This window comes from Chelonia mydas, chromosome 10, assembly GCF_015237465.2.
Source record: "Chelonia mydas isolate rCheMyd1 chromosome 10, rCheMyd1.pri.v2, whole genome shotgun sequence".
Taxonomy (NCBI): Eukaryota; Metazoa; Chordata; order Testudines; family Cheloniidae; genus Chelonia; species Chelonia mydas.
Genome location: NC_051250.2, coordinates 50,648,150 through 50,670,226, shown reverse-complemented (window position 1 = coordinate 50,670,226; position 22,077 = coordinate 50,648,150). Strand labels below are relative to the sequence as shown.

The 22,077-nt window shown below is 45.2% G+C and overlaps 1 protein-coding gene across 13 annotated transcripts in view; it reads right to left on the bottom strand.

Moving 5' to 3' along the window:
* The window catches only part of HERC1 (HECT and RLD domain containing E3 ubiquitin protein ligase family member 1), a 213,958-nt gene that overhangs the window by 134,740 nt on the left and 57,141 nt on the right, over window positions 1-22,077 (bottom strand). For all 13 annotated transcript variants that reach the window (XM_037911292.2, XM_037911297.2, XM_037911293.2 and 10 more), the window contains exons 8-13: window positions 15,283-15,410; window positions 13,627-13,771; window positions 13,360-13,531; window positions 11,800-11,934; window positions 4,997-5,162; window positions 1,649-1,774 (exon numbers count right to left, since the gene is read on the bottom strand). In XM_037911292.2, the coding sequence (XP_037767220.1) occupies window positions 1,649-1,774; window positions 4,997-5,162; window positions 11,800-11,934; window positions 13,360-13,531; window positions 13,627-13,771; window positions 15,283-15,410 (872 nt within the window). The remainder of the gene's footprint in view (window positions 1-1,648; window positions 1,775-4,996; window positions 5,163-11,799; window positions 11,935-13,359; window positions 13,532-13,626; window positions 13,772-15,282; window positions 15,411-22,077) is intronic.

Below are 22,077 nucleotides of genomic sequence, written 5' to 3'. Positions count from 1 at the left end.
TTTTACAGAGTTTTGTACAATTCTTTTTGTACAATTTATACAATAAATAAGGTATCCATGCAGTATGCCCATCATTTTAGTTTATTCTGTCTGTAACATCCACCTTATCATAAATTATTCACTTGATTCAGTGCAGCCTTTTGAAAGCCAAAACTGCCCATTAAACTGCCTATATTTAACCCAGCCAAGCTTCACTCATCTGACTGTACAATATCTTAACTTATACCATGCTTCCATATAACTTTGGACAAATCTCATACTTAAGTTTTAATTCCTTTGACCTAAAGGTGAGAATTGCATTAACAAAAGTACACTAATGTGGATGTACTTATGAAATCCTTTAAATCTATCCCAATGCCTTTGTTCTGAGATGCTCCACACTGCTTGTTTGTATGCACTGTAATCACTATCAGGTAACAGGGGATAAGTTAAATTATAAGGAGTAGCAAAAACTCCAGTTTACTAACTATTATACAGGAGGTCAGGCTAGATGGTCACAATGGCCCCTTCTGGCCATAATCTATAAATCTATGAAGATACCAGGGTTCTTAGTTTGTGCTGGCCCTAGTGTACTATACTTTGAGAAACAATCTTCCAGTTTTGTTAGAATTCGTACTCATAATTCTGACATCATTCTAGTACACTGTATACTCCATAGTACTCAAGTTTAAAGGCCGCGATTATCCTATGTGACAGCTGCCCAATGTTATTTTAAACCTAAGGCTCAAATGCTTAAGACCCACAGTTCCCATCCATTTCAAATCAGGGAAAGGTCTTTTTGTTCTGTGTCTGTAGCATGCCTAACACAATGGGGTCCTGGTCCATGACTAAGGCTCCTAGGCACTACAGTAATAAATAAATAAAACAAACAACCAAAGGTCTGTCTTTAACTTCTTCTCTCTTCCCACTCTATGATTGGGTGGGCAAGAGGAATGTCTCAACAGGATATTCTCCACTCCTCAAATGAAGCACTGCTAAATGTAACTCCTCTGCCCAGCAGTGAATCACTAGGCCTGCTTTTCTTCTTTCCCACAAGGAAGGAAGAAAAGGTATACAGAGAACCTGGTCTGAAGCACACTCTACTCCAAGATACCACTGTAGCTTATGCTCACTCATTTCACTAATAGAAGTATAGAATCTTTACCACTGGGGTTTGGGTTATAAACATTATGAGGAAGGCTAGCCATCCACACACACTGGACAGCTGAGATTTAGGCTCTTGGACTACACACCAGGTGAGTTAAAATTTGTATTCTGTTCCTGATTCTACGATTGACTTGTTGGATGACACTTGGCAAGTCATCCAACCTTTTTGTGTTAATCTCAGTTGCTCACATTTGTAAAAAAAAGGACAGTAATACTTATCCACTTTTGGAAAGTGCTGTAAAATCTATGTATAAAAAGCATTATACAAGTATTCTGATTATTAGTACAGAACCACAAGATCTAATTCCAGTACTTTTCCTTATTTTTGAAAAAAGACTTAGGGCACCGGCAACATACGATTTTTAAATTTACTTTATTCAGATTTGTTTAATTAGATTGGCTCTCAACAGCAATTGACCTTCAAACTGCTCCAGGTGTATCTTCTAATATAGGTGTTCACATAATTACTTTCAAAGGGTGACATAGTTTTACAAGGCCTTACCTGCCCCTTTGATAAGCTCTCCCATCTATCAGGGCCTTGGGGTAGAAGAGAATGCAGCAATTCCATTCTTTCTCGCAAGGGAGGCAGTAGCATAGTTGCACCTACTGACAGAGTCTCAATTACAACCTAACATGAAAGGAGAGGGGGAGACAACACTTTATATTTTGAAATTTTTCTATCAACATAATGGCTCAGGGACTCATTCACCTGCACATCTACTAACGTGACAGATGCCATCATGTGCAAGCAATGCCCGCCTGCCATGTATATTGGCCAAACTAGACAGTCTACATAAAAGAATAAATGGACACAAATCGGACATCAGGAATGGTAACACAGACAAGCCTATAAGAGAACACTTCAATCTTCTTGAACGTTCTATAACGGATTTAAAAGTAGCCATACTTGAACTAAAAAACTTCAGAAACAGACCTCAAAGAGAAACTGCAGAACTAAAATTCATTTGCAAATTTAACACCATTAATTTGGGCTTGAATAGGGACTGGGAGTAGCTGGCACACTACAAAAGCAACTTTCTCTCTCCTGGAATTGACACCAACTCATCAATTATTGGAAGTGGACTACATCCACCCTGATTGAACTGGCCCTGTCAACACTGGTTCTCCACTTGTGAGGTAACTCCCTTCTCTTCATGTGTCAGTATAATAAATGCTTGTATCTGTAAGTTTCACTCCATGCATCTGAAGAAGTGGGTTTTTTACCCACAAAAGCTTCTGCCCAAATAAACTGGTTAGTCTTTAAGGTGCCACCAGACTCCTTGTTGTTTTTGTAAATTTGGTTAGTGCACTAGCTTTTCTTACTTTCTAGGAATGTTTGTTCAAACCCTGATTGAGCCCAAACTGATCACAAATAATAGCGAATTACTTAATTTCTTCCTAGTTCTTTCAAAATACATCAGTAAACCACCCAAATATTAACACAATTTGGTAAGACTGGTAGTCCCTGCTAAAGAGAGGCCTATGGCTGGAAGAGCAGTTTTATGTATTTAAGAAGTAGGACAATATACACACATCCTAACATACTGCATGTTTCACTTGTGTCTTTTTAAGCTGTTTAGAGCAGAGACTTTATTTTTACCAGTTTACACAGCACCACCCACACTTGGCTCAAACCACAGCAGTGCCCTAATGGATAGTAAGGCTGCTTTGAAAACTGCACCTAAAGCGGGCCTAAAATTCCACCCTATAATTACTTTAGTCTCAAAATTTAAAATTACTTTAGTATTTAGTATAAATTTAGTAATTTATAATTACTTTAGTCTCAAAATTTAACAACTCACTCAAGAGTGATTTATTTCCACATAATTTTTTGTTCAAAAAAGATGCTAACTTCAGCAGAGGAAAGAGTTTGCAAAATGAGCTAGTGCTGAAAATTCAGACTACCTCACTTTTTCAGACTAGTACAACTACAGAACCAGTGTCTTGACAAATTCCAAAAATTACACAATAATAAAATTACACAATAATAGGACCAATTTAAATATAAAGTAGGGCTGTCCGTTAATCAGTTTTAATCGCACTGTTAAACAATAGAATACCAATTGCAAATTATTAAATATTTTGGATATATATATATATAGTAATCTGTGTTGTAATTGAAATTAAAGTGTATATTATTTTTATCACAAATATTTGCACTGTAAAAATGATAAAATAGTATTTTTCAACTCACCTCATACAAGTACTTTAGTGCAATCTCTTTGTAGTGAAAGCGCAACTTACAAGTGTAGATTTTTTGTGTTACGTAATTGCACTCGACACAAAACAATGTAAAACTTCACAGAGCCTACAAGTCCACACTGTCCTACTTCTTGTTCAACCAATCGCTAAGACAAACAAGTTTGTTTACATTTCCGGGTGATAATGCTGCCCTCTTCTTATTTACAATGTCACCTGAAAGTGAGAACAGGCATTTGCATGGCACTTTTGTAGCCGGCATTGCAAGGTATTTACAAGCCAGATATGATAAACATTCGTATGTCCCTTCATGCTTCGTCCACCATTCCAGAGGACATGCTTCCATGCTGATGACGCTCGTTAAAAATATAATGTGTTAATTAAATTTGTGATTGAACTCCTTGGGGGAGAATTGTATGTCCCATGCTCTGTTTTACCCGCATTCTGCCATTTATTTCATGTTATAGCAGTCTCGGATGATGACCCAGCACATGTTGTTCGTTTTAAGAACACTTTCACTGCAGATTTGACAAAACGCAAAGATGGTACCAACGTGAGATTTCTAAAGATAGGTGCAGCACACGACACAAGGTTTAAGAATCTGAAGTGCCTTCCAAAAAACGGAGAGGGATGAGGTGTAGAGCATGCTTTCAGAAGTCTTAAAAGAGGAACACTCCGATGCAGAAACTACAGAACCTGAACTACCAAAAAAGAAAATCAACCTTCTGTTGGTGGCACCTGTCCCAGATGATGAGAATGAACATGCATCATCCAAAGCAGAGCGGACTGGTTATCGAGCAGAACCTCTTATCAGCATGGATGCCTGTCCCCTGGAATGGTGGTTGACACATGAAGGGACATATGAATCTTTAGCTCATCTGACACACAAATATCTTGTGACTCCACCTACTACAGTGCCATGCGAATGCCTGTTCTCGCTTTCGGGTGACTATTGTAAACAAGAGGTGGGCAACATTTACTCCTGCAAATGTTAACAAACTTGTTTGTCTGAGCAATTGGCTGAAGAAGAAGTAGGACTGAGTGGACTTGTAGGCTCTAAAGTTTTACATCGTTCTGTTTTTGAGTGCAGTTATTTTTTTGGTACATAATTCTACATTTGTAAGTTCAACTTTCATGATAAAGAGACTGCACTACAGTACTTGTATGAGGTGAACTGAAAAATATTTGTTTTTTTACAGTGCAAATATCTGTAATCAAAAATAAAGTGAGCACTGTCTACTTTGTATACTGTGTTGCAATTGAAATCAATATATTTGAAAATGTAGAACATCATCCAAAAACATTTAATAAAATTTCAGCTGGTATTCTATTGTTTAGTAGTGCGATTAAAACTGCAATTAATCGCAATTAATTTTTTTGAGTTAATCACGTGAGTTAACTGTGATTAACTGACAGCCCTAATAATATAGCTATATAAGTATGATAAAAAAGCCAACTGAAGTTATACTGAGGTTCAGATATCTATTCATTATCAATAACTATTTATCGAACTGGCTCAATTTACAACTCAAAACTGGATTTTAAATCAGTAAATCAAATATTGGTAATAATAAGGTACCATTTTTACAGAATATCTTTTCTTAACTATACATCAAAGAGAACTGGATGTGAATTAAATAAAATTACTTACTTCCTGTATTTCATCTGGGACAGAGGAGTCCATCAACCTAAACAGCAAATTCCGAAGTGGGCCTGCCTGCCTTCCAAGAATGCTAGTAGCTACTCCTCCAGCTAACGCAAGAGCAAGATGATTAGAAAGTAACTTCAGGCACAACTTGAGGAAATTGTGATGTTCTCTGCAAAACAAAATGTTGTTGTTAATCTTTCCTGTAAATCAGCTTTGACAATACAAGTTTAGGTCCCATGGGGGAACAGGATCTTATACATGAGAATATAATCTTTCCAGGCCTCTCAAAAATCTTATTGATATTCTAATATAAAAGACAGATTGGTTATCCACCTAAGGGTGGAAGGCCGAGATAGCTGCTAGGTGGACCTTTATTGAGCTAATGGCCAAACCTTGCCGTTTTAGGCACAAAAGATAGACCAAGATATGCAGGATTGAAGAATGCATCGGCGAAACTGCAGAACCAGACCAACTAGAGAAACACTTCCACTTAGAGAGGCAAGTAGACTTAGTAGATAGTATTCTACTATTCAATAGCACATCTTGAAACTCTTTTGAACACATTTGCTCCCTAGAATCTAACTATGGAGCATCCATGCTGCTAGATTGAATGACTGCAGCTTTGAATGGCGCAAGCGACCAGAGTTTTGAGAAATCAGATCCGGGTCCAATGGAAGTGGTATCAGCTTTCACCAAAAGGGACAGGACCAGCGCAACAGGAAAGCATCTGCCACGGAACCCAGACTGTGACCCTCTAGGGAACAAAACCGCTGGCATTTCCTCTTGTATCTCATTGCAAACAGGTCTACCTGGGGACTCCCCCAGAGCTGGAAAATGGACCTGGTTACATCAAAAGGGACCACTCGTGGTGACTCGTAAATGACCTGCTTAGATAATCTGCCAACGCATTCTGTACTCTGAGAAGGTAATAGACTTTGAGATAAATTGAGCTGGCAATGCAAAAATCCCATAAACAAATTGCATCTTGGCAGAACAGGGATGAGCAGGCCCCTTCTTGTTTGTAGAAACAGAACAATGCTGCTGTGTTGTCTGTGACAGTGAGCAGGCGTCTTCCCTTGATATGGGGTAGAAAACCTGACATGCCAGCCAGATAGCTGCCAACCCCCTGATATTTATGTGAAGAGTCAGGTCCTTTGTGAACCATATCCCCTGTGAGTGAAGGAACCCAGACAAACCCCTCAACCTACAGCAGATACATCCATTACTAGCATTAGCGATGGTTGAGGAGGGACAAATGGAACTCCTATGCAGACGTTAGCAGGGTTTGTCCATCAATCTACAGTGTCTAAAATGTGAGGGGGGGCCCCTTGACCATAGTGGTCAGATGGTGACAGCACAGCAAAAATACTGAGGCCAGCCAACCTTGTAGAGTCCTCAGATGCAATCTGGCATACCAGACTATATATGTACAAGAGGCTGTTTGTCCCAGACACCTCATACAATTCCATACAGTTGTGACTGGGTAAGTCTTGAGATCTAAAATGATGGATTGAGTTGTCTGAATCCTTGTCTCTGGAAGGAAAAAAATGGTTACCTAACTCTCTAACTATTGTTCTCTGAGATGTGCTGAACAAGTCCATTCAACTGTAGGTTTGTGCATGCCTCATGCACAGCTGTGAAAGATTTTTCCCTTAGCAGTACCCATCAGGGCAGCGCAAGGGCCCTCTGGTGCCTTGTGCCACTGCATGCATGCATAAAGAGGCGCGCTGCCCCCAACCTTCCTCAGTTTCTTCACACCAGAAAGACTCTGATAAAGAGGGGAAGGCAGGCAGGTCATGGAATGAACATGTGCAACGCATTTTGAAGAACAGTTACTGAAAACCAGTTTTGCTTCTTCGAGTAATTGCACATGTCCATCCTACTGTAGTGATTCACAAGCAATTCAAACTGGCAGGGGGCTCAGAGTCTACTTAAACAAGGATTAAAGGACAGCTTGTCCAAACCTGGCATCCTCTCTGGATTGAGGAGATATGGCATAGTGAGGCAAATGTATGGAGCAATGCCCATGTAGCTGCCTTACAAATATCCAGAATTGGAACCCTAACCTGCAACCTGGTTGAGTGAGCCATTACTCTACTCAGAGGTGTGATGTCAACCAATTGGTAAGATAAACAAATGCAGCTGGAGATCCAGGCGGAGATCCTCCAAGTTGAGACTGGTTGGCCCTTTACTCTATCTGAAATGATGAAGAAGAGTTTAGTCGAAGACCTGAATGACCTAATCCAGTCTTGATAAAAGGTCAAAGCTCTTCTAACATCAAGAGTATGAAGCATTTCTTTCCCTTTACAGGAATGACACTTTGGAAAGAACGTTGGTAGATAATCTCTTGATTTAAATTCAATTTGGAGACCACTTTAGACAGGAATTTAGGGTGAAGCCAAAGCAAAACCTTGTCCCTAAAGAAAACTGTATAGGGAGGCTCTGACACTAAAGCTCATAGCCAAGGTTATGGCAACAAGGAAAGCTACTTTCACTGACATGTGTAACAAGAACAAGTTGCGAGCAGCTCAGGGGGTGGGGAACATCAACTTTGCTAGTACTAAACTTAAGCTCAACTGTGAAATATGATAAACCTATGGGTATAATCTGAACAAATCCTTCAGAAACCTGATGGATATGGGGTTTGAAAAAAATTGATCCGTTATCCACAGGTAGATGGAAAGCGGATACCACTCCCAGATGAACTCTAATCAAACTAAGAGCAAATCCTTTAAGAACAAAATATAGTCCAAGACATGGCTAATCATATCTTGAGCTAGAGGAATGCACCTCTGAGGGACCAGGTATAAAATCTCTTCCATTTAGCAAAGTAAGCAGACCTAGTGAAGGCTTCCTGCTATTCAGTAGGACTTCATGTATCCCCTTAGAGCAAACTTGTTCCAAAGTTGCCAGCCATGAAGAATCAAGACAATCAGCTAGAGAGCTTGAAGCCTGGGATGAAGAAAGAAACCGTTGTGCTGGGAGATAAGATACACCTCTCTCAGGAACAACAGTTGAGGTCTGACTGATATCGCTAATAGGGTTGAAAGTCAATGTTGATGGGGCTATGCAGGGGCTATTAGAACAAGGCGAGCAGAATCTTGCTTACCTTTGGGTAAGACTTTCAGCTGACGCCCCCTCAGGGAGGAAAAAGATGACTTTTGTTTTTTCTTGCTGCAAACATACCCACTTTGGGACTTCCCCACTGCTGGAATATGGATCTGGAAATGCCCAGTCAGAGAGATGACTTGTGGTGGCCTGTGAACAACCTGGTCAGGTGGTCTGCCAGAGCGTTTTGAACTCCTGGAAGGTAAGGTGCTTTCGGGTTGATGGAACTGATAATGCAAAAGTTCCATAGGAGGATTGCTTCCTGGCATAACATTGTGGATCAGGCCCCTCCTCGTTTGTTTACATAAAACATAGTTGCTGTGTTGTCCATGAGCAACAATAAGTTCCACGTCCTGATGTGTGGAAGGAATGCCATGCAAGCTAGGCGGATGGCACAGAGCTCCCTAACATTTATATGGAGTCAGATCCCGGGGAGACCAACGCCCCTGACTCTGAAGGCAACCTAAGTGAGCGTCAGTTGTGGAGGGGCAAAGGGAACTCTCTTGCAAACATCAGCAGAATCTATCCACCAGTCCAGGGAGGATAAGACCCCATGGGGATACTTGAACCACACTGTCTGCATGGTAACAGGCTGGTGAATACACTGAGGCTATCCAACCCTGTAAATGTCTGAGGTGCAGTCTGGCATGCTGTATCTCGTAAGTCCATGCTGCCACGTGACCTAGAAGTTTGAGGCAGTTCCAAACTTTGATGATAGGATGCACCTTTAGACCTAGAGCAATAAATCACAGCTTGGAACCTCTGCTACGGTAGGAAAGCCCTGGCTTTTGTAGAGTCCAGGACTGCCCCAATTAATTCTATTCTTTGTACAGATGGCAGGACAGATTTCTATGCATTGATTAGTAGCCCCAGTACATCAAAAGTGGATTGAATACTGCCAATGCGGGAAAGCAGCTGAGATCTGGACCAGGCTCTTACTTGCCAGTCAGGTAAGGAAACACATGGACTCCTAACAGTCAGGATGATGGTGCAGAGGCCATGGTCCTAGCAGCCGAGTCAGCTGCATCCAAATCAGCCTGCAGTGAAGTTCTTCCCATCAACTTCCCTTTATCTACCAGAGAAAGGAACTTCTGCTTAGTCTCCTCAGGCAACTTGTTCTTAGATTTTAGAATAACATCACAGATCTTAAAATCATATCACCCTAATAAAGCCTGTTGGCTGGTGATTCTAAGCTATAACCCTGCCATAGAATACATTTTTCTCAACAAGTCCAGCTTTTTTGCGTCCCTTGACTTAGGGGTAGATGCCGGATTCGCCTAGCACTCCCTCTCGTTGGCAGCCGAGACAACCAGTCATCCTGGAGGGGCATGGGAATAAAAATGCTCAAAACCCTAGGTGGCCACAATACCTACGCTCCACTAGCTTTGCTGTGGGAGGGAGGAGAGTTTGCCAGAGAGCCTTGTTAGGTTCTAAAATTGCTTCATTAATTGGCAGAGCCACTTGAGATGGAGCAACAGAGGCATCGACGAGGCAGTGAGAAGATTCCCTAACTGCCTCCACCTGAATATCTATGGCCAAAAGCCCCCCTTTTTAAGAGCTGCTGGTGAACCTCACAGTCATCAGGATGGGGCAAAAACACCCCCGAAGAAACTCCTTCATCTGGAGAGGAGGATGAAGCTAGCCCAGATTTAGGCTGTGCCTCCTTGGATAGCTGTCCTGACAGATGTTCCTCAACACTTTCTTCCTGCTCAGTACCAGACTCTGTAGCAGATTCAGGAGGGGATCGATGAGTTGATTTCCCATGTCTATCCAAGGAAACTGAATGTGACTGACATAGGGAGGATTCAGAAGGGGAAGGAAACCCTGCCTCACAAGTTCAGAAAGGCCAGTGAAAGAGTGCTGGACCCCAGTGTCACAGGCCACATGTCCATGTCAGCACCAGTTTCACGGTCTTGCAAATACCCCAAGTGGTAAGGTCTAGGACAGGGGTAGGCAACCTATTGCACGTGTGCCAAAGGCAGCATGCGAGCTGATTTTCAGTGGCACTCACACTGCCCGGGTCCTGGCCACCAGTCTGGGGGGCTCTGCATTTTAATTTAATTTTAAATGAAGCTTCTTAAACATTTTAAAAACCTTATTTACTTTACATACAACAATAGTTTAGTTATATATTATAGACTTATAGAAAGAACTTCTAAAAACATTAAAATGTATTACTGGCACGCAAAACCTTAAATTAGAGTGAATAAATGAAGACTTGGCACACCACTTCTGAAAGGTCGCCGACCTCTGGTCTAGGAGAAGAGTGGCAAGACACACTTTGCACCTGGGAAACATAAGAGTCAACCTCCAAGTCAGAAGAGTTGCTTTCTCCTGACCACAGAGGGGCCAATCCAGTCGGCTCTGGGAACTGGTGCCAGGAGTCCAGGGAAAAGCAAAGACAAGACATTATTGCTTGCTTACATCTCTACAGTACCAAAGAATAAGAGCCCCAGAATGCAGGAAGCTGACTTGATGATGGGCACTATACTGAGGAAGCTGAAGTCAAGCGGTCTACCGCTACAGGAGGAGTGATCTCCTGCACTACTGGGGAGACCGGCACCAATAAGCTCAGCAAGCCTCTTGCAGCTTGAGGGTGCAGATGGTACTGGGACAGTCTCTGACTGGTAGACAAGATATATAGATAGTGCCAAAGATGATGAAGATGCTGCTTTGGACTCTAGACTTGATAGTGCCTAGCTCAACACCACAATCAATGGTGCCGACCCAGCTGATCAATGAGTTGAGGAGTGCTTTGATTTTAACTGCACTCTATTCAACACTCTGTTCCCTTTCTTGGAAGACTGAGGGACCAGAGAGATCTGCCTCTCCCAGCAGTGTCCTTGGAAGCCTTCTACTTTTTCCTCGGCAGTGGTGATGGAGAGCAGTGGTGATGGAGAGTCTGCATCAGACTTGGTGCACGTCTCACAGATGCTGAAGTTCTTGGTACCATCTCTGACCGAGAAGGCGCTGAAGGTGGTCTCAGAACAGCCTCCATCAAAAGAAACTTCAGCCTACCCTCTCCACCTTTCTTAAGCTTGAAGTTCTTGCAAATCTCGTACTGATCCCTAATATAAGACTCATGCTAGCACTTCAAACTAGAGTGCGAGTTTCTCACTGGCATGGGCTTAAAGCACTCCAGACAGGGCTTGAATCCCAGTGCCCAATGCATCCCTTGGCACCAATAATTGAACCCCAAACTTGGCGGACCGAGAATAAATTAACTCAACAAATACTAACCCTAATGACTAAACAAACATGTAATTACATGTAAGAAAAAACAGCTGAGAGCACTTGTTAAAGCAAAGCCAACAGATTAAAACAATCATCACAGGTAGTAAGAAGGAACTGAGGGGGGCCAGGGACGGCTCCTCCCTGAATACATGTATGCAGTGGCTTGCTACTGCACAAGGCACACAAGCTAGCTTGATGTGTACCACTGGGGGGAAAAAATTTTGACAACGGTCCTTGGGATGTACACACACCCCAAGAGCGGAATGCACATGTGTAATCACTCAAAGAAAAGTAGTTTGATTTTTGGCATTGAAAAAAATATTGTATTGCAAAACAAAATATATCTGAAATGCAAAGGCTGTTTAATCCAGGAAACCAAAATCCCAAATCTTTACTATTAAAAACAAAACCATACACCCCTATTCAAACAAACAAAACTAAATATGTATATACTGTATAGATACCTTGATGAAGGGAAAGGAAGAGGGGGAATCTCGCTGTTAATTTTATCACAGTACCGCTCAAGAAAGGAGCGGAGATGGGAGAAGGTACTTTCTTCCAGGTCTACACAATAAGGTCTGTGCCATGCAACAACTTGTCTGGAATCAAACATAAGAAATGCATGAAGTACACTGAAATAAATGTACATGTAAAACATGCAACTATCTGTATAATTAACTAACAGTTACAGTAAATTAATACGGTTGTCACGTCAAGGACACGATCATTGCATTCATTGGCAGCAGGGACACTTGCTGGGATTGTCTGGTTTTCTCTCACTTAATTCTCTGCCATTGCAGAGACCTCAGCCCCTCCTATTCTCTGCCTGTGGCACATAACCGTTTAGTCTCCTGTGGGCTGTAATACTTAGGTCTAAGTTTGGTTGTTGGGTTCAGTGATTCTGAGTAGCGTTGGTGGCCTGTGAAATACAGGAGATCAGACTAAATGATATGGTGGTTCCTTCTGGCCTAAAACTCTAAGGTTTTGGCTCATAGCTTGACCTAACAAAATAGTTATAAACTGATTGGGGCAGAAAATCTTCCTGATGCTTGTAGCTAGTTTCTCTCTTTTCTGTAAATGTCTCTCTGAATCAAACACTGAGCAACTAAAACAAAATATGTGCTTTTATGGGTACCTCAAATATAGGGACATGGGATTTTTTTTGAAGCTGAATTCTTAGAGGAGCTGTAAAACATTCTCAAAACTAGTTTGGCATCACGAAAGTTACTAATTAACTACAGAAATTTTGGCATAATACTGACAGTTTGAAGGGATGCAGTCATTTGATGTTATATGAAATTAACTAATTTTTGAAATTCCAATTTCCACTATAGCTCCCTTTAAAACAGAAGGTTTTGAAAAAAAAATTGTCATCCTTAAAAAAATTGTAAAGATTTTTCTACTTCTATGTTGCTTTTTATCAGGGTCTTCTCCATTAAACTGCTTCAGCTTCAAGCATGGACAAGGCCTAACAAACAATTTTTAAACTGATTTAGGTCAACCAGAGCAAACACCTACATGGACATACTTATTTTGATGTTAGAATGGCTTATTTCAGTTAAGTAATAACAATTCCCAATTAAGTTAAACTAAAAAAAGCCTCTCATACTGAAGTGTGTCTATCCTTGAGGTTTGTTTACACAAGACCTGAGACAATTTTTTCCTTGCTAGTAGATTATACATGGAAACAATGTAACTGACACAAAGTGCTGTCATATCCACAAAATAAACAAACTTGAAAAACAATTATTTTTCAACTTTTCAGTTTTATTAACCTTAAATGTTCTTTGTCCAATAGTAGGTACAAAGCCTTCAGAGAAAATATTTCTGAATTGACAGTGTCCCTATCTGTTATAACTGTTAAACACAAATCACAATGATAAAAAAAACCAAAACAGAAAATCTTTAAAGCATTATAAACAGAACTATTACAATACTGTGATGTACTATGCTGTTAACAAGAACAAGTACAATTAAAAATTTTAACACACATCAGGTTATTTTTATAAAATGTAGTATTTTACCTGTCCCTTGGAAGGGCTGTCCAGGCAAGGCTATGCGATGTGCCAGCTGAAATCTGTTGAATTGCTATTCCGTCTAAACCACTTACTTTCTTTGGTTTAGTAATGGGACCAGTGGAATTTCCCTGACCGCATTGTCCCATGGAATTGTTACCCCAAGCATAAACTTCATTATCTAAAGAGACAATCAAAGAAGGAAACAAAATGTGTGGCTCAGTGTCTTTTAATCAAAGATGATTATAAACACCCTATATACCATATTTATTTTACCATGAGAAAGTGCCAAACAATGGCTGTCACCAATTGAAGTATCAACTATTCTTGTAGCAGCCAGCTCTTCAATCAGCTTGGGTCTAAGAGCAGTAGCTTCTGAAGAACCACAGCCTAGGCATGCACCACAGCCCCACGCATATACCTAAAAACACAAATATACATATAGGTTTTCAACACAATATTATTGGTATTTGTCAAGAGACAGAGCTACAGAAGACTGTGTGTGTGTAATTACTGCAATTATACCTGTAATTTCACAAGCAAGTTATGTATGTATACTTGTATTTATGCACTCTGTACAAATCTGGGCTCTGATATACCCACTTATATAAAAATTCCTGACTGCTTCATAAATTAATTATACACATTATGCCATGGAAAATTCTTTGGGATAACCATTCTCCAATATACAACACAAGAAAAAATATTTGAGAAATTAAATGACCTCAAACCTCCATAATTTCCAAAATCATCATTACACATAAGCTATATAAGATTATTCTCCTGTTTTTAGTCCCAACATTATTTGGTATATAAAACATCCTGTTGTGGGTAAATCTAATCCCGAATTCCTTCCCATTTGTAGGCTTAAATTTCATTCAATCACACCTCACAATACCTTTACAAACAAATCAAAACAAATACTAAAAGAGTTGCAATTACATGTTAAGTAACTGGGGTTAAGAGAGATTTTAGTAAGGGTGATGGACAAATATGGCTGTTGAAATTTAGCAAACAATGCAACAATCAAAATTTATCTGAAATATATGTATAAACCTTAAAAAATTATTTTCTTTGGTTATCAAGACCCTTGAGACCACAGACCTTTTCTTTACTATCTGACATGGACAGGAATGGACTGCTGAATCCGGGCCCAAGTACATATATGGATTTATATAAACAATGTATTCAAACCTATTACTATATATGCTGTAATGTTCATTAAGACTATGAAATACTCTATATAATAGCTCCACATTTCTGTATTACCCTTTAAAAGAGAACCTTTGCAAGACTGGACCTTTGGTGTTTTACATTTATAATACAGAAATGTATACTAAATATACAGATAGAAATTATAAACTGTAGTTCTAGTCTGTAAAGATAAACATATATTCTTTTTCTATATATATTATAATCTTGGGAATTTTTTTCCCTATAGACTGAAGAAGTAATGTGGCACTTGAATATTATACTACAGCTATAGTATATTACTGGAAAACAGAAATAATTGTTATGTATGACAACTACAATTATAAACTATGATATTAGTTACCACTTGTACCAATTTTGATCTTGAGGAAGGATGACAGCACTGGATGAGTTATGGTGGGATAGATCCTAGATATGTTAATAAATTTGTGGCCTAGTTAAACCACACTCCTGGTGTCTTGTCTTTCTTCCAGCTATGCTTGGAACAAATTATACTTCTCTAAATTATATTTCTCTAAACAGAGCATCTATGCTAAGTAAAATTTTACATACCTGTTGTATAACATTTAAGATTGTTTTTGGTTTTAAAGTGTCTCAAAGGCGTATATTCCTTTTCATAATTTTAACCAAAATAATAACCACACACATTTAAACAACAAGTCTCAGGCATCTTGTCAAACGGCAAGACTATCGTTCAAGTGAAAATATCTTTTTGCCCACCTGTCCTGTTGATGTCAAGGCAAGTGAAGACTGGCTCCCAGCACATACTTTGCGAATGAACATTCCTTGTAAAGCTTCTATAACTTTAGGTTTATATACTCTATTGGTATCACCATGGCCGAGTTTACCTATCAGACAGACACATAAGGTAATATTAGACAAAAGTAAACTGCAGTTATGACAGTTATGTGAAGATTTAACTTCCCAAACAAAAGCCTTTTAGATTTCAAAACATTTGCCTCAGTGTTTCTCTTTGGTAGGTAAGTGTTTTGCTTTATTTTTAAATTATTTTATTGCTATTCAGTAGAAGGAAGCATAGAGGTTGTAGTAGATGTTTACTGAACACACACCTAGCATACTAAACTGAGTTTTTTCACTAGTGTGTTGCTTAGCTCCTCATTTTGTGATCTGTCTTTTACTTAAGCCTTCGCAGGTTTAGTAAAACAAAAATCCAACTATATATATATTTTTTTAACTTAAAGGATGGCCTGAAAAGTTTTTCTGAAGTTTTCTAACAGTCCTTCATACGTTAATATGTCTGTTTTTAAGCCCTTCACATAATTTTAAGGTTTTCTGTCTTTTCTTCCTCGAAGTTTCTCTTTTGAATTCAGCCCTTTGCCCTCAGCAGTTCACATAACGTCATTTTCTGCGAAAGAGCAGCTGTGACGGGGTGTATAAACCCCACACTAGACCTGAAGTTAAAGCGCAACCGTAGGCCCAAACGACCCAGCCCAGCTGCAACTGCAGAACATGTTTCAGATGGAGGAGGGAACTTAAAAGGAAAACAGACAGTTCAGAAGGGGGTTGAACAGGCAGGGAGAAGGACCTGCCTTGGGAGCTGCTGCAAAGGGGTGCTACAGGAGCTTTCATCTGGAGAAAAGGAGCCTAACTGCTGTGTCCAGACAGAGCGAAGGACAGGACAGTCCATATCTTTCTCTTTTACTGGTCCACCACAGAGTGCAAAAAAACCCAGTTACTTACTTTCTCGTAACTGTTGTTTTTCGAGATGTGTTGTTCACGTCCATTCCACATTAGATGTGCACGCACCGCATGCAAGAGCGTCGGAAACTTTTTCCCTTAGCGGCTCCCATTGGGCCAGCGGGCCCCCCCGAGTGGCGCCACTGCGCCCCGCATATATACCCCCGCCGTCCCAACCCCCTCCAGTTCCTTCTTGCCGGCGACTCCGACAAAGGGGTAGGAGGGCGGGTGGTGGAATGGATGTGAACACTACATCTCGAAGAACAGTTACGAGAAAGTAAGTATCCGTTTTTTCTTCTTCAAGTGCTTGTTCACGTCCATTCCACATTAGGTGAATTACAAGCTTACCTTTGGAGGAGGGTAGGAGTCACGGAACAACTGCTCGGAGGACCGCTCTGCCAACTGCCACGTCCTCTCTGGCCTGCTGGTTGACCGCATAGTGGGTCGTGAAGGTGTGCACCAAAGACCAGGTGGCTGCTCTGCAGATCTCTTGGATGGGGACCTGTGCCAGGAACACTGTGGAAGTCGCCTGCGCCCTGGACGAGTGGGCCGTCACCACCGGGGCGGGAACACCTGCGAGCTCATAGCATGCCCCAATGCAGCTTGTAATCCAAGACGAAATCCGCTGCGCCAACACTGGGAGGCCTTTTAACCTCTCGGCCACAGCCACAAACAACTGTGCGGATTTGCGAAAGGGCTTGGTGCGCTCCAAATAGAACGCCAGCACTCGACGCACATCCAAGGTGTGCAAGCTGCAGTGACTCGGATCCGTATGGGGTTTCGGGAAAAACACCGGCAGACAAGTGTCCTGGCCCAGATGGAATTGGGACACCACCTTAGGGAGGAACTTGGGGTGCGGCCGGAGCAGCACCTTGTCCTTGTGAAATACTGTGTATGGTGGCTCAGAGGTGAGGGCCCTCAGTTCAGACACCCTTCTGGCTGAGGTAATGGCAACCAGAAACGCCACCTTCCAGGAAAGGTGGAGGAGAGAACAGGTAGCGAGGGGCTCGAAAGGGGGTCTCATGAGTTTACAAAGGACCAGGTTAAGGTTCCATGGAGGGACTGGAGGGCGGGAATACGGAAACACCCTCTCCAACCCTTTAAGGAACCATCCCACCACTGGGGGGAAAAAACCAAGCCCCCAAGAACCCCGGATGGAAGGCGGAGATGGCCGCCAGGTGCACTCTGACTGAGGATGGGGTTAGCCCTTGCTGCTTGAGGTGCAGGAGGTATTCCAGAATGGCCTGCACCGGAGCCTGGCCCGGCCGCACCTGTTGGGGTTCACACCAACACGAGAACCTTTTCCACTTGGCCACATAGGCCGCCCTGGTAGAGGGCTTTCTACTGCCAAGCAGAATCTGCTGCACAGGAAGGGAGCACTGGCTCTCCAGGGCGTCTAGCCACAGACCCTCCACGCCGTCAGGTGCAGTGACTGCAGGTCGGGGTGGAGAAGCCACCCGCCGTCCTGAGTAATTAGGTCCCAGTGTAGGGACAGGACTACTGGGGCGTCTACCAACAGCTCTAGGAGCGATGTGTACCAGTGTTGGCAGACCTAGGCTGGGGCGATGAGGATCACCGCCGCCCTGTCCCTGCGCACCTTGAGCCGGACCTTGTGCACCAAGGGGAGCAGGGGAAAGGCATACATCAAGCTCCCTCTCCACGGGATCGCAAACGTGTCCGCAAGTGAGCCCGGGCTGTGGCCCGGAACAAGCAGAACCGCGGGCGCTGGGCATTGGCCCTGATGGCAAACAGATCTACCCGGGGAAACCCCCACCTGCGGAAGAGCGAAAGCATGACGTCCGCCCAGAGCGTTCACTCGTGCATGCAGTATGACCTGCTGAGGGAGTCCGCCAGCTCGATCCGCACTCCCGGGAGACTGCATAGCCCATGCGATTCACCTCGAGGCATCCTAAGGTCCCAGAAAAGGAGAGCAGAGTGGCGAGGAACGAGCCCTGCCCTGCTTGTTTATATAAAACATGGCAGTAGTGTTGTCTGTGAGAACTGTCATGCTGCAACCACTCAGAGTGGCATGAAAGGTCTGGCAGGCGAGACAAACCACCCTGAGCTCCTTCATGTTGATATGGAGCGACGGCTCTGCCTCGGACCACAACCCCATAGTCATGAGGTCCCTCAGGTGAGCCCCCCATCCGGGTCTGACGCGTCCATCATCAGCGTCAGGTCCGGAAGTGGGGCGGCAAAGGGGATGCCTTTGCAAACCACAGGCTGGGACTGCCACCACAGCAGGGAGTCCAGCACATCCCTTGGGGCTGTCACTACCAAGTCCAGGGGGTCCCTGCCTGGACGGTACACCTGAGCGAGCCACGCCTGCAGAGACCTGAGTCTCAGGCTGGCATGCCTGACCACATGCGTGCATGCTGCCATGTGGCCCGGCAGCCACAGGCAGCATCTGGCCGTTGTTGTTGGAAACTGGCGCAGGGAGGCCACAGCCTGTTGGATAGCCCAGAATCGGGATACCGGAAGGCTTGCCCCGGCCTGCACCGAGTCCAGGATCGCCCCTATGAATTCCACTCTCCGTGTGGGTACGAGCGTGGACTTGGGGACGTTGACCAGGAGCCCCAGCTCGTGGAACAATCTCAGGGCCACCTCCACATGGCCCCGTACCTCTGCCTCAGATCGGCCCACCAGGAGCCAGTCGTCGAGGTACGGGTACACCCGGATTCTCTGCCTTCGTAAGAAGGCCGCCACCACCGCAATGCACTCCGTGAACACCCTTGGGGCCGTGGCTAGACCGAACGGAAGAACCACAAACTGATAATGTTCTCGGCCCAAGGTGAAGCGTAGGAACTGCCGATGTGCTGGGAAAATGGCGATATGAAAGAACGCGTCCTTCATGTGGAGGGCGGCGTACCAGTCCCCCGGATCCAGGGAAGGGATGATGGTGCCCAGAGAGACCATGCGGAACCGGGCCTTGACCAGGAATTTGTTGAGCCCGCGCAGATCTAGGATTGGGTGAAGGCCCCCTTTGGCCTTGGGGATGAGAAAGTACCGGTAGTAGATCCCTTTTCCCCTTAGGCTGTGAGGCACCGCCTCTACCGCCCCCACCCCCATAGCAGCGAGCGGACTTCCTCCTCTAGGAGATGCTTGTGAGAGGGGTCCTTGAAGAGGGACGGGGAAGGGGGGTGGGTGGGGTGGGGGGAGGCAAACTGCAGCGCGTACCCGTTCCGCACCGTGCGTAAGACCCAACGATCCGGCGTAATGGTGGACCACGCACGGGAGAAACGGGACAGGCGGTTCAGGAAACAAAGGGACGGATCCGGTGACTGGTCTGGTACGCTGTCCTCAAGCGCACCTTCAAAAGCCTGGCTTAGTGCCCAGCTGGGGTTTGTGCTGGCCTTGATTCTGGCCCGGCGCATTACTGTTATTATTGTTGTTGCGCCATCGCCTGTTATCCCTGCCTCACCTACGGTAAGGCTCACGCCTGTGGCGAGGCTGGTACTAGAGCTGAGGGGGAGGCTGCGGCTTAAAGGGCTTCCTCTGGGTCGCTAGGGTGTGCATACCCAGCGACTTGAGCGTAGCCCGCGAGTCCTTGAGGCTATGCAGCCTCGCGTCTTTCTGATCCAAGAAGAGCCCGGACCCTTCGAAGGGGGAGGTCCTGGAGCGTATTCTGGACCTCGGGGGGCAGCCCTGACTCCTGGAACCACGCCGAGCGCCTCATGACCACCCCTGATGCGACTGTTCTAGCTGCCACGTCTGCCAAATCCAAGGAGGCTTGGAGAGAGGTCTTGGCTACTGCCTTGCCCTCGTCCACCCGGGCCGTGAACTTCTGTTGGGAACCTTGCAGGAGCTTGTCCTTAAACTTCCCCACTGCCACCCAGGAGTTGAAATTGTGCCGGTTGAGGATGGCCTGCCGGTTAGCAATCCTCAACTGAAGGCCCCCAGATGAGTACACCTTTCTAGCAAAAAGGTCCAGGCGTTTTGCTTCCTTGGCCTTAGGGGCCGGGGCCTGCTGTCCATGGCGCTCCCTTTCGTTCACCACCAAAACCACTAGGGAGCATGGACTCGGGTGGCAGAATAGGAACTCATAGCCCTTAGCTGGGGCAAAGTATTTACGCTCCACTCCTTTAGCCGTTGGTGCACTGGAGGCTGGGGTCTGCCATATAGTCTTATAGTTAGACTGAATGGTCTTAATGAGCGAGAGCACTATTCTGGATGGCCCTTCGGGGCTCAAAATGTCCACCATGGGGTCCTCCTGCTCAACCGTCTCCTCAGCCTGCAACCCCAAATTTTGGGCATCTCTGCGCAGCAGTTCCTGGTGGGCTCTATGGTCTATTGGTGGAGGGCCGGATACCTCTGTACCCACCACCGCCTCATCAGGGGAAGACAAGGAGGTTAGTTACTGCTCAATCCCCTCTGGTTGGTCCTCCTGCTCCCCATCTCCCGTGGCAGGGACCCCCGGCTCAGGCCGGGGCAGGAGTCCATGGGACAGCACCGGGCTCGGTGCCAGACTCTCCGGTCTAAGCTGGGGGGATGCTGGAGGCCTGGATACTGTTGCCTCTGGCACCGTCTGGCGTCTGTGCGGGGACTGGGACCTCTGCACCGAGTAACCTGACCTGGACGGGGCCCCTTGGCACTCCTGATAGGCCCAGGGGGTCCAGAAGGGCCAATGGCCTGGCGGCCCCCTTTGAGGTTGCCAGCTCCCCGGAGGGTCCCTGCTGTCCGGGCCCTGGTGTGGGTAGCTATAGCGGCTGGAGCTGACGCCGGACTGCGGCAACGGCAATCGCGAAGGCCATGGCAGTGCCAAGGATCTGCACTGATGGGAGAATGAGCGGCTCCTGGCTGAGCGGGACTGGGACCAGCACCAGCGTTCCCTGAACCGGGACCGTCTACGGAAGACCTCTGGCGAGGGCTGTCTCAACTCCTCCCGGTGCCAGTCTCTGGGCAGTGCTGGAGAGCGATGTGCCCTTCCTGGTGCTTCTTTGCGTCAACCCGCTGTTGGTGCCGCAACCTCCTTCTGGGCCGCTGGCAAGTGCGAGTCTGCGGAGTCGGAGCTCAACCGGGACCAACTCCGGGAGCGGTGCCAGAACGGTGTCTTTGAGCGGCACACCATTGCCGGCTTACCCCTCGACAGCGCCCGAGGCATGGGTGCCAGAGGGTTCTCCACATACGGGAGGGGGCTCGCCGCCGACAGCTCGATGAAGTCCTTTGCGGCCTCAAAAGGTGCCAGGCATAGAGGGCTGATCCGTTATGCCCTCGAGCCCATCGTCTGCACTGAGCTCACTTAGGTCTGGGCTCAGTGGGGCTTGTGCCACTGGGACCGCCTGCGTCAGCGCCGGTACCGCGGCCTTCCCGCTCTTGGTCAGTGCTTGGTGCCTTGGGAGGCGCCAGCCTCCTGTGCGGGGAATGACCACGCCTTCCTTTAGGCTGCACCAGGGGCCGCACCGGGGAGGACCATCGGTGCCGGGGCCTAGCCTGGCGCTCCGGGGCCAGGTCTCCAGACGGCTGCAGGGCACTATGCACCAAGGAAGCCTGAGCCAGTGTTTGGTGCTCCGGGCCCGGCGGCTGCAATGCAGCCTCCATCAACAGTTGCGTTAGGCGAAAGTCTATTTCTTTCCTTGTCCTTGGCTTGAACGCCTTGCAAATCCTACACCTTTCAGTTTGATGTCTGTCCCTCAGGCAACGTAGACACAAGTCGTGCGGGTCACTAACTGGCATAGGTTTGTGGCACATGGCGCAAGCCTTGAAGCCGTGAGCCTGCGTTATGCCCCGCGGCCCGTGCTGGAGACCTCCAAACACCTAATCACTTAAGTGTTCACAATCTATATGTAAACGAACTGAAAACAGCTATTCTCAGGCTAA